The sequence below is a fragment of the Barbus barbus genome, assembly GCF_936440315.1.
Source record: "Barbus barbus genome assembly, chromosome: 2".
Taxonomy (NCBI): domain Eukaryota; kingdom Metazoa; phylum Chordata; class Actinopteri; order Cypriniformes; family Cyprinidae; genus Barbus; species Barbus barbus.
The window spans coordinates 14287099-14300374 of NC_136730.1; the positions used below are offsets into that span (position 1 = coordinate 14287099).

The 13276-nt window shown below is 36.4% G+C and overlaps 1 protein-coding gene across 1 annotated transcript; it reads right to left on the reverse strand.

Moving 5' to 3' along the window:
- Positions 1 to 420: 420 nt before the first annotated feature.
- On the reverse strand, positions 421 to 4890 carry LOC306886000 (uncharacterized protein). The gene is made up of 11 exons (XM_079442848.1): positions 4750 to 4890; positions 4052 to 4179; positions 3620 to 3868; positions 3195 to 3437; positions 2943 to 3026; positions 2255 to 2709; positions 2053 to 2151; positions 1821 to 1901; positions 1622 to 1690; positions 1406 to 1474; positions 421 to 1265 (listed from the first exon to the last, which is right to left on the reverse strand). The coding sequence occupies exons 2-11, from the start codon at positions 4119 to 4121 to the stop codon at positions 1140 to 1142; spliced, it is 1545 nt and encodes a 514-aa protein (XP_079298974.1). The 5' UTR covers positions 4122 to 4179; positions 4750 to 4890; the 3' UTR covers positions 421 to 1139.
- Positions 4891 to 13276: the final 8386 nt, after the last annotated feature.

The window sequence follows — 13276 nt, forward strand, 5'->3', positions numbered from 1 at the left end:
TGTGAACATACAAAAGTCAATGGACAGGAACATGATCCTTAGAATTTATTCAGCCAACAAGATTACAAAAGTTTTCAAATGATGTGGTTACAATATGAACGAGAGCAAAATCTAAAACAGCTGCAATCAAACAGTGATTTCAAAGTATGGAATTTCTATACAAACTAACAAAGATAATTTCCAAACCAGTTTCTCAAACGTTTCTTCTGTCTGCTCACTTTACTCATTTTGGAAAAACAGGTGCCGTCATCCCAGACATGACCAGTTGAGCAAGATAAAAGTCATTCCATTAACAAACAGCAGTGCCTGGAAGCCAGTGCTTCTACTCTTCATCTAACCTATAACTGCTTATGCATACTGAGATACAAGAAAGATTTTTTTTTTTTTTACGATATATATATTTTATTGTTTTTCTTATTTGGAAATAGTAAATAATATAAACAGTCATGTACTTGTATTTGTACATATACTTGAGACAGAACCTCAGAAACTTTGAACTTCTGAGATGGACAACACACACACAGTGCATTAACATATAGACATCTGTTTCCACATCCCACTGAGAGAAAATGTGGGAAAACGCCTCTCACACATATGCATCAGTTCCTTTTCACCCCCTTCCTTCCCCTCACCCATCCTTCCCTTCACTCAGCTTACTCAGAATGGTCAATAGTAGAATATAATGTTCTACATGAATGCAAGTGATATTTACAGTCATGTTTGGTATCATTTGAATTGTCTCAGGGCGTCTGGTACAATGGTCTCATTCTTACAAGAAGTAAACTAAAAGGTAATACAGATCCTAAGAGCTTAGAGATATTTTGCATACTGTAGAGGGCGGGTCAGTTCCCAGTGCTTTTCATGCAAAATTGTCCTATCAGATGATGTATAAATCTCAATTTCAAAAAATTGACCCTTATGACTGGTTTTGTGGTCCAGGGTCACATCTAACAAGTAAATATAAACTACATCGATTAGTAAATAGATGATAAAAAACAACAAAGACAGAAAAGGGGGTGTTGCCAGTACCATGAGTTCTTACTAGAAGCTATATCATATTTACCGAAAGATTTTTAACATGATTTCATCAATAGGATTATGTGGATATCATTTTAATTTTTTGAAATGTATTAACAGAATTATTGGTTAAAAAGAAAGGTTACTGAATTTGTCATCAAAGGCCACATCCTGTGGATATACAAGAGGATGAACGCAGAAATGACAAATTGCATCCAGGTCTTCGCCCAGTGCTCAAAAAGCGTCATCTGTGAGAGATGAGCAACAAACATAAGCTTTACCACATGTTTAAATATCATGTAAATTTGTATCAAATAAATGTGTTGTATATCAGCAATGACTTCCATGATCATAGTGCTTTAAGAATACATGTACATGATCTCAGTACCTGACATTTCTCAATGGAGTAATTCAGATCAGCACAGAGCTCAATGTTGTCTGCTTTCTCTTCATTTTTCTAATTAAAAATCAAATCAATTACACAAATCATTATAATATCACAGTTGTAGAATGCATAATATAATAATAGTTTTACGCTGCATAGGACAAGTGGTTTGGAACATAGATAACAGTTTTTAATAAATTAATATGTTGTAAGACTCACTTTGATTTCTTGATCTATCTTCACTGTGTCCTGGATCATCTGCTGCACATGCATCTTCATCTCCTGAGTCTGTGATGAGAGGGGAAAATACAGATGCTCAATATACTAATATCAAAAACTTCTTAAAAACGTGTTGTTAACATCAGAAATGACTTTATGATTCTAGTGCTTTAAGAATACATGTACATGATCTCGGTACCTGACATTTCTCATTGGTGTAATTCAGATCAGTGCAGAGCTCAATGTTGTCTGCATCCTCTTTCTCTTCACTTTTGTATTTCTAATTAAAAAGGTAATCAGATGAAACACATACAAGATAATATAATATAATAGTTTTTACGTTGCACCTGCAACGCTACATAGGACAGGTGGTTTAGAATATTCATTGACATTCATTTTTATATAAATTAATAATACGTTGAAAAACTCACTTTGCTCATTTTCATTTCAGAGTGTTTGATTTCTTGATCTATCTTCATTGTGTCCTGGATCATCTGTTGCTCAAGCTTGTGCGTCTTCATCTCCTGAGTCTGTGATGAGAGGGGAAAATACAGATGCTTTACATCATCCAGTATGTTTTTAAAAATTTTAATTACCGTTTGTTGTTGTAAATAAATGATCATTCTTCGTTACCTTCTCTTTACTCTTGTCTTCTACAAGAATGGTGTTGTGAGTCCTGTGGTCTCCCTCAGTGCAGGACTGACACACAGACGTCTGATCATCTCCACAGAACATCTCCAGAGCTCTGTCATGTTTCTGGATTATTTTAGGATTAATATCCTCCACAAGGTCAAGCATCATGACTTGCTTTATGTTTAAGACTTTCTCATGAGGCTTCATGTAAGAGCTCTGCCACATCAGGATTCCAGACTGAGACAACAGATGCTCACAGTGTCTAAGATCCACTTTCTTGGTGAAATTTTCTTTACAGCATGGACATGTGTTATCATGACTGCTTTCCCAGCATTCCTTCAGGCAGGCCTTACAGAAGGTATGTCCACATGGAGTCATCATGGGATCAGTGGACAGCTCCAGACAAATTAAACACTGAAGGTTTTCTGTCATGGCACTGCTTGGGGAAGCCATTACTGAAAAGAAAAAAAAAAAAAAAAAAAACTTTACATATATTACAAAAACAACCTAAAAGCATAAATATTCCAAAAATATCTGCAAATGGTTTGATTGAAAGATGCTAATTTATCTATAATTGTTCACATATTTACAGATAATCATGTATTATATTTATGCTAAATGTTAGCATTTTTATATTAAAAATTATCTTTATGAGAAGAACAGAAGATCTCAGTTTATTATTGATTACCTGAAGGTTTGCACAGAGTCTCTTCTTGGTCCTCCGTTTTTAATGGTTGTGAATATTCTGTTGTCACTGGCTCCCTTTTGTATCCTTTAAAAAAATGCAAAAATTAACTCTGAAGTCTTAATAAATGGACAAATGTGCCATCTTATAGACATAAAAATAACATCACAAGGCGAATGCTTGTTTTTATAGTACTTTTTTCAAAAATCCAACCAATCATGTTGCTGGCTAAAATTCACATTATAATATTTGTACCTGTGTTTTTCTCAAAGTGTTGCACAATCTCTCCGAGAACTGTGTTGCACCTTAGATCAGGAAATGTGTTGAATGTTTCTTTACAAAATGGGCAGGTACAGTTCTGACTGTTGTCCCAGAACATTCCCAGGCAGGTCTTACAGAAGTTGTGTCCACATGGAGTGGTGACCGGATCACTGAATACATCCAAACAGATGGAACAGAGGAGCTCCTCAGATAATGGACCACTGACGCATAACTGGGCTGAAAGCAAAAGAAATGCATTAATTTCAGGAATTTCTCAGTTTTGAAGTGCAGATTTTTCTCTCTGCATTTAGCAAATACTGTACTGGCTACAATAAGTTTGGTGGACATTTATGAAACACAGGAGTCTGTTGCACTCTGGAAGTTTTTATAAAAAATGTGAACTATAAAAATACGCCTACCTGTTATGATTTTCTCAAAGAGTTGCACAATTTCTCTAAGAACGGTGTTGCTCTTTAATTCAAGTCTTTTGTTGAATGTTTCTTTACAATACGGGCATTTGTAATCCTGAGTGTTGTCCCAGCATTCATTCAGACAGCTCTTGCAGAAGTTGTGTCCACATGGAGTGCTGACCGGATCAGTGAGCACATCCAGACATACTGGACACTTGTGTTCCTCAGTCTGAAGAGGAAAGCTGCAGAGATCCAGAACTAGAACATGGGGAAATTACTTGGATTAAATGATGTTAATACTCTTAACCCTAATATTCATTAAAAATTCAGCAACAAAACATTGTAACGCAATTAACATATTAGTAGTTCATGTACAGTGAATTGAAAAGCTTTATTATTGGATGACTTTATGTACTGTAAGTTCAGACCACAAAGACTTACATGGTGGCAAATCAATACTGTCTCTTCTACAGTGTCTGCATTTTGGTTGTGTTGAGACGGGTTCTTCCATTTCTTATAAAATCCACCAGTTTATGCAGAATTCCCGTTTTCGCCAGGCCTCCCCACTCCTTCACAAGAATCATTAACCAGTAATCGTTAAAGTTAAAAGTGAATGAATAAATCTCTTTTACAAGAATAACACGGACAAATAAGATAAAGTAAGACAAGTAAAGTACATAAATCAATTCGATTTCAGCTGAGCTTTAGGTACAACTAATCTATCACAGTTTAATCAAATATAAGACGACTGTTGTGTAAATAGTTGCATGCACCCAATACTTTCTGGCACTGTCTGAGAAGGTAGAATGGAAGAAAAATGAACTAAATTTATTCTGAATATCCAAAATAGCCGAAACTACTGGATGTCTCCAACTAATACAGGGTTCCACTCAATAATAGCCTCGAGTTACAGCTGTTCAGACCCGTTTAAAATTATTTCCTGAAAGGTTTCATTCTGTTTATAGGGCAGGCACATATTATAATAACGATTAAATAATTTCGGATACTGTCACGAATGCAAACTGACACTATATAACAACTAATTAATCACTTATGGGCGGCTATATATGGCATTATCAATTAAGCCATTTAAATGAACAATAACACACTGTTCAGATACATTCATCTTTATCACATACCGGCAGCGAGGATCTGTCCGAATAAAACCAGCTTCTATAACAAACAGGAGAAAACGTCTTCTTCCTCGCTCCAACAGTTTCACTTTCTAATACTAAGCCAAACTTTCCAAATAGGGATAAATGCAGGCTTGAGCAATGGGCGTGGCGAAAGGTAGGAGCGTGGAGAATGATTTGATGATTGGTCGACAAAGCTGTCTGTCAGGGTGTGGGTGTAGGGTTAGGGGTAGTTTTTAGGTGTGTTCAGGTGCGTTCGACTTCATGAAGCGCCATGAAAACCGATCGGCAGCTGACTTGAAGCAGTGCATGCCGGTTAGAATTTTTTTTTTTTTTTTTTAATTAATGCTTGAACAAATACAGAACAAAAGCGCCAAGGGTATACATACAAATAAAATAAATAAATAAAAAGTATAAAAAATATATATTAACTATACATGTATGTATAAAGCCAACAAATAAATTACAATAAAATAAAATAATGAAAGACCTTACTAAATCACAATAATTTAAATATACCAAATAGATACACAGTTTTTACAGCTTTTTTGTCTGTACTCTCCTTAATGGTGCTTATATAGATATCTAATTCCTTAAGTACCACAAAAAAAGAGGCTTCTGAACTGATTGCTGAATTTACAACGATGAATATGAAACTTAACAAGTATAATCAGGAGATTAATTATATAAGCCTTATTTTCAAGCTTCTTGTCATAGTAAAAAAAAAACTAATATTACATGTTCATATAGTAAAAGAAAATTGCACAAAATTTTGTCATTTATAAATCTAGAAAACTCCCACCATAACCTCTTTGTATATTGACAATGCAGAAAATATGAGGTACCGTTTCAGGGTGTCGTGAACAGAATGAACAATTTACATCTATATCTTCAATAAATCTGGTTAGAAAATGCTTAACAGGGTAATATTTATGCAATATCTTAAATGAAATTTCTTTCATTTTATTTGTAATGAGATTTATTAGGTAATACCCAAACTTTCCTTCAGTTAATATTTCTGATAAACTCAGACCAATAGAAAATAGCACTTGGCTTACTAACAATTTCTTTTTGAAACAATAAACGTATAGCCTTATTATTATTTTTCCTAGATGAAAAACAAATTCTGCCACAGAAAGTATCAGCAGGGTGAAGTAAAGAAGCATGTTTAGAGTATGAAATACCTCTACATAAAGACACAATACTAGAAGAAATAGCTCCAATTACAGAGGCATATTCTTTTGGGGTTACAGGGAAGAAATTCATCATAAGTCATTAAATACCCCTGAGAATTCAACAACTGTCCTACCAAAAGAGTCCCTTTATCAAACCAGGCTTTCAAAAATATACTTTTGTGTTTATACAGAATATTACAATTATTCCAGATATAATAATGGTGTGGGGAAAAATTGTGCTTGTAAATTAACTTCCACCCCAAAAGTACTTGCCTGTGAAAAGCTGACAATTTAACAGGCAATTTTTCAATTTTGTAATCACACATTAACAAAAATGAGAGACCTCCAAGTTTGTCAAAAACAGTACTAGATACTGAATTCCACATAGAAGAAGGGTTTTTCAAGAAAAACTTCAACCAGTTAATTTTGAAAGTGTTATTTAAGATTGAAAAATCTAAATAATCAAGACCACCATTTTTATATGAATTAACTATCACAGATTTTCTAATATAATGCACACGGTTTTTCCACAGAAAATTCAACATTGTTTGATCAATTATCTTATTTATTTTACTATTTATTTTATCTGAATGAATTGAGGAAGCAACATAGGTAAGCCTAAATGCCTTCTGCTCTAGCCAGCAGAGCACAACCTTTAAGAGATAAATCTCTCTGTAACCAAATATTAAATCTGCTCTTTACTTTTTTGATCACAGGATTAAAATTAAGTGAGATTCTGTCCTGTTCATTTTTGGAGATAGTCATACCTAAATAGACTGGAACATCCTTTACAGGAATATTACAAATGGATTTATCATGGCAACTCTTCAAGGCAAACAGTTCACATTTTCAAGATTCAAGATTTTTATTTGTAGTATAACCAGCAGTGAAATGTAAGTCAGGTCCGCTCCAAGGACAGTGCAATTATATAGAATACAAATATTAAGAAAAACAAAAGTAGAAAAAAATAAAAGAATAAAATAAAATAAAAGATAAAAAAATATAAATATAAATGTGCAGGTCAGTATGTTGTTGATTTAAATAGTAATTTATAGTAACTTTAATAGTAATACAAAAAAGTTGTACAGGGTATTTAAATAGCAGCAATATGAGGTAGAGAAAATTATGAATAGCTTATTGATATGGTAATATTTACATGGAGTCAAGTGATGTTATGACACAGAGTTAGAGTTTAGGAGCCTGATGGCCTGGGGGAAGAAGCTCCTCTTAAGTCGCTCAGTTTTTGCCATCAGGCTACGGAAGCGCTTACCAGATGGAAGCAAAGTGAATTGCCTGGCATTCTTAACCAGTGTTTGGATGTGTGTAGTCCAAGTCAGGTTCTCGGAGATGTTTACACCGAGGTACTTGAAGCTACTCACCCTCTCCACAGGGGTCCCACTGATCACAAGAGGAGTGTAGGGCTGCTGCTGTCTCTTCCTAAAGTCCATGATCAGCTCTTTAGTTTTTCTCACATTCAGAGAGAGACAGTTGTCCTGGCACCATGATGTGAGTCTCTCTACCTCGTCCAAGTATGCGGTCTCATCATTGTTGGAAATGAGGCCCAGAACCACAGTATCATCAGCAAATTTGATAATAGATGTGGAGCTGTGAGAGGACACGCAGTCATGCATGTATAGAGAGTAGAGCAGGGGACTCAGGACACAGCCCTGTGGGGCTCCTACGTTCAGGGTGATGGAGTTTGAGGTGAACTGGCCAACTTTCACCACTTGAGGTCTGCCGGTGAGGAAGTCTTGAATCCAGTCGCAGAGTGAGGAGTTTAGGCCGAGGTCTGTGAGTTTAGAAGCTAGCTTGATGGGGACTATGGTATTGAAAGCATACTATAGTCAATGAATAGCAGCCTTACATAATTCCCATTGTTGCTGTCCAAGTGTGTGAGGGAAGAGTGGAGAACGTGAGAGATGGCATCGTCAGTGGATCTATTGGGGCGATAGGCAAACTGAAGAGGGTCCAAAGTATGAGGTATGGAGGAGCAGATGTGGCTCTTTACAAGTCTCTCAAAAACCTTCATGACTATTGATGTGAGGGCAACTGGGCGATAGTCATTCAGGCAAGAGGGTTTATTGTTCTTGGGCACAGGAATAATGACAGATTTTTTGAATGAGGTGGAAACCACGGAGGTAGCAAGGGACTTATTAAAGATGGATGTGAACAAACCAGCGAGCTGATTGGCGCAGGACCTCAGAACACGGCCGGTTATCCGATCAGGTCCGGCTGCTTTCCTGACGTTTACTTTCTTTAGCGCCCTCCGAACCTCATCCTCCGACACGGTGATTACAGGATCATCGCTGCTCTGCCTACTGCTTCCTGACGTGCTGGACGGCAGAGTCGCGCCGCCACCGTTGCAATCGAAGCGGCAGTAGAAGATGTTTAACTCGTCGGCCAGCAACGGATCTGCTCTCACCTCCACGGAGGATTCGTTTCCGAAGGCACAGATGGTCCTCAGTCCCTGCCACATCCGTCGAGAGTCACTGAGCTGAAAATGAGACTCAATTCTCTCTCTGTATCTGTGTTTAGCGGCTCTTACTGCGTGTCGGAGAGCATAGCACGATGCTTTGTACTCGCTCATATTCCCGGTCAAAAGAGCCTCATTGTAAGCGGCAGTGCATGTGTTAACCGCAGCACGGATTGTTCTGTCCACCCACGGTTTCTGATTGGAGAACGACCTTACAGTTATAGTTTCTGTAGCTTGCTTGGTTAGCGTGTTTACAAAGCTTAATGCTACATCCGTGAACTCGCTGACATCAGAAGAACTCGCCCGGAACATGTCCCAGTCGACGCCATCAAGAGCCGCCTGCAGCATAGCCTCTGAGTGGGAGGACCAGCTACTCTCTACTCACTACTCTCTGCACTGGGGGATCCTGAACGAGCCTTTGTTTATATTCCGGTGTGAGGAAAATGGCGGCATGGTCCGATTTGCCAAAAGCCGGTAGTGAGCAGGCTTTGTAGGAGTGTAGCAATGATCCAGTGTGTTTGGTCCTCTAGTCTAGTTGGACAGGATACATGTTGATATGTATGTGTGAACCAAACAGTTCACATTTTTGTAAATTCAAGCAAAGACCCGAGGCACTAGAGAAAATGTTGATATTTTTGATAGCCGACTGAATTTGACAAGCATTTTTTTTTTAAAAACGAGCCGTGTCATCAGCCAACTGACTTATCAGGACACTTCTCCCTTCAACTTGAATTCCTTCTAACTCACTTGATTTAATAAAATGACTAAACGCCTGAGCAACAATAAGAAAAAGATAAACTAAAACTGGGCAACCTTGCCTCACACCTCTTTTCAGATAAAATCTTTGTGTGGTGCCTTGACTTAATTTTACTGAACTATTGCCACCCACATAAAGACTTTTCATTGCATTGCTGAAATAGCACCCAAACCCAAAGCATTCTAAACAATAAAAAATAAAAGGATGCTCGATGGTATCAAAGGCTTTAAAAAAATCTAAAAACAATATAAAACTGTCATCTTTAATGAGATCAGAGTAATCAATAAGATCAAAAATAAGCCTGATATTATTAAACATATGTATTTTCTTCATAAACCCAGATTGATTTTCATCAATTATTGAATCTAATACTAATTTGAATCTTTGAGCAAAAACAAGAGCAACTTATGATTACTTTGTAATCATTATTCAACAAACTAATAGGTCTCCAATTATCAATAAGCAGTAAATCTTTCTTGGGTTTAGGAATTGAACAGATTACACCTTGAGTCATGGTTGTAGGAAGTTCAGAGCACTTTAAACTTTCAGAAATCACTTCAAAAAGGAACGGGACAAGAATCTCAGAAAACTGCTTATAGAATTCAGCAGTAATTCCATCACTACCTGGTGATTTATTACATTTCAGACTTTCAATCGCATCCTTAATTTCAGCAATAGTAATTGGGGAATCAGAATATTTGGTCCTCTTGACTAATTACATTTACTTTTCCTAAATGCTTACAAAAATTTGACATACTAGGCTCGCAAAATTTAGGTGTGTATAAATTAAGTAATAATAATTAATAATAATAGTAATAATTATAGCAAAAACTAGAAATTGTTTCAAAGTTATCTGTAATAGATCCATTAATATTCATTTTGGAAATAGACTTGAATTTAGCCCTAGACTTTTCAAGTTTGAAAAAATAAGCAGACATCTGCTCTCCATGCTCTAACCATTTTTGTCTCGATCGAATATAGACCCCTGTGCTCGTGTTGACATATCATCAAGCTTATTTTGTAGTTCCATTAGGCGCACTCTTTGCTCATCCAATAAATTATCAGGAATACTGGTTAAAGATAAAATCTCTTTACAAAATCTCAACAGTTTTATCTTCCATGTGACGCGTTGATTTAGCTATTGTACTACTAAGTTTTCTCAGATATTTTCAGATTTCAAATTGTAATAATTCCCAATTACATTTAAACAATCCTTCACTTTTGGCTTTAACCCAATAATAATTAATTAGTCTTTCAATATGGTTATGGGTGAGACATTAGATAGTTACCCACCTAAATTTAGTAACTCACTCCCGAACCTTCAGTTCATAAACTTCTGTTTAGATAACAATGTGGTAGATATTTGGAGGATTGGGAATCCAAATCTAAGACAATTCTCTTGGTTTAAACCAAATGGGATTTCCAAGTCCTGGATTGATTATTGGCTAATTTCTTCTAATTTAACTGAATTTCTTCAACCAATTTAGTGACTCATAATATCTTGTAACCCCTTTTGTATTTATTTATCTTGATTTTATTTTATTTATTTGTTATTGTGTAATATTGTTTATTTTAATTTCTAAATCATATTTAATTATTGATGTTAAAGATGTACAATGTATATAACTTAGTTATGTCTGCCTTGTATCTACAACTGTGTTTTTTTATATGTCTTAATTTTGTTCATTTAAAGCCTGCTTTGTTTGTAAATTTTTTGATTTTCATTAATAAAAAAGAAAAGAAAATTCACCACATGACAACAATGACGTGTGTTTCTAACATCTTCAAATCCAATACAGCTCATAAATCTTATTTTACTAGGAAAATATCACATTCACGTGAAAAAATGGACTAAAGCTAAGCCAAACTTTGAACATTTTATAAAAAGAGATTAAATAATATGGTACTACATTAGATAAAATTAAGAACAAAAAAGCAAGAAAGACCTATGAAGCTTTTAATTAAAATTGTTGTAATTGTACCCCTGGCATGAATTGTTTCACTTATTCTTATGAATGTTTATTTGTTTTTGTACTTGCTTGTACAAACCCTTATATAATTTTTGCATAATAATAAAGTTGACCTAAAAGAGTAATTTCATTAATTGGTAACTCTTAGTGATAATGAACAGAACCATGGTTCCTTTGGCTAGATAAAGAATGTGCATTACCCTGTGCAACACTAAACAAAATGGATAATGTTATAATTCATGTGAAAGACAGCAAAGGTAATATTGTTGCACTAACAGTTACCAAGGCAATTGCTCAAAGGATGAAAAGTGGTGAGTAAACTGCAGAACTGTGCAATAAGACACCAATGATTTGAGCAAGTCTTTTAATAATAATTTGCTTCTCCAGATCAAAAGTTCCTTTCCTCTATCATGGAGAAAGTCACAGCCATAGAAACAAAACAAGGTAGACATTTACTTGAGCACAATTACTTTTTATTGTACAAGCACAAATATTTTTAAGTGACTGACAACATTTACAGCCTTACCTCTCCAAACAGCCCTCATCAGTGGCCCAGCTTCTACTGAAAAGGTCCCCCAACCTCCCACCTCATGTACCATTACCTCTACTGGGTCCCCTGGACCCTTAAATCTCTGTGTTGTGAAGCAGCCACCACCATCAACCAGCCAGTGCCACCTAACTACCACCAGGATGCCTGTTCCACTTACCCCCAGTGCCAATGCCCCAGTGTCTGCCACTCCACAACCAAGTGCAGCGAGTGGAAACCCTTCACAAGCCATTCAAACGTCATCCACCTCCATCCAGTCAGACAGCCACGAATCACAACAAGGTACTGCCTCCAAGAGTGTAAGGAAGATGAATCTCAGTGCTGTGGTTAAATGGCATTCAGTTTTGTTTTCTTTTTTGTGGCATTTGTATTTATACCCTCTCTTCCCACAGAAATAAATCACAAAATAACATTATTACTACTGGACCTTACAAGAACTCATCAGCAACTGACTTCAGAAACAAACCAGCTTTCTATCAAAAACTACAGAGGGCATTCTCACAGAAGGGATACAACCCGTCAACTGAAAAAATTAGAAAAAAGTTAGCAAACATGTTAAGAACTTACAAAAGAGTAAAGGACAGACGTCGTGCAACTGGGGAAGGGTAGAATGCCAGGGAGTACTATATAGTAAGTGTAAGATTTGTTTTACATGACATGGGACATTTTCACTGTACACTGACATGCCTTTTTTCCCTATAGCAAATGGATGAGTTATTTGGGTCATCAGGGATTGGATCTGCACCACCTGGCACAATTTACTCTACACCTTTGTTTTGTGATGACTCATCCAAAACTAATCCAACAGCTTCATCTCTTCCCCCTCAAGACCAGCCAGCGGGTGCTGCTGTGGATGAACAGCCTGGAACCTCAGCAATCCGAAACCCAACCAATCTCTCCAACATGCAGAGACAAGCACAATCCTCTCAGTTTCTGGAGGCATATGAAGTGCATGCAGAAAGAAGGACTACTGTGCTCGAGTCCCTGGTGAGGCCTGACTTTGAGAGATGGCGGCGATTAAAGGAGAGGCGTAGGCGCTCTTTTGAAAGGAAGCTGTTGACCAGCATGGGAACAATAGTGGAAGAGCTAAAAAAAAATAAGCAAACAACAAGAGCAAATTATACACTTGCTACAAAACCAACCTCAATAACATGTCTCAAAGAAATAAACTTCTTGTATTTTGACTCTCTAAAATATATATCACAAATCTATTCCTTCACAGGTTCCCTTTGGTTGGAATTATTCCTGTGGTACACAATTTTTACAAACAAAAAACCTATTGTCTTGTGTTGTATTCAAAAATTTGTTCTGGAACATATACAGTACTGATCAAAAGTTCAGAAATGCTTTTTTTTTTCTTTTTTTTTCCTCCTTTTCAAATGACTGTTAACTCAAACGTATAGAGTCCTACAATTTTAACTGTGGGACTTTTGTTATGACTAAAAGCATCCAAGATAAAACTGTTATATTGTAGCATCTTCAAAGTTGCCACCCTTGACTAGAATTTACGAAATTGTCCCCAGGGCATTTGATCGTCCAGTTGTTTTGAGGTCTCAACCTGGAAAGCTTTTTAAACAGTATTGAAGGAATTCCCATCCACTCAGGGCTCTT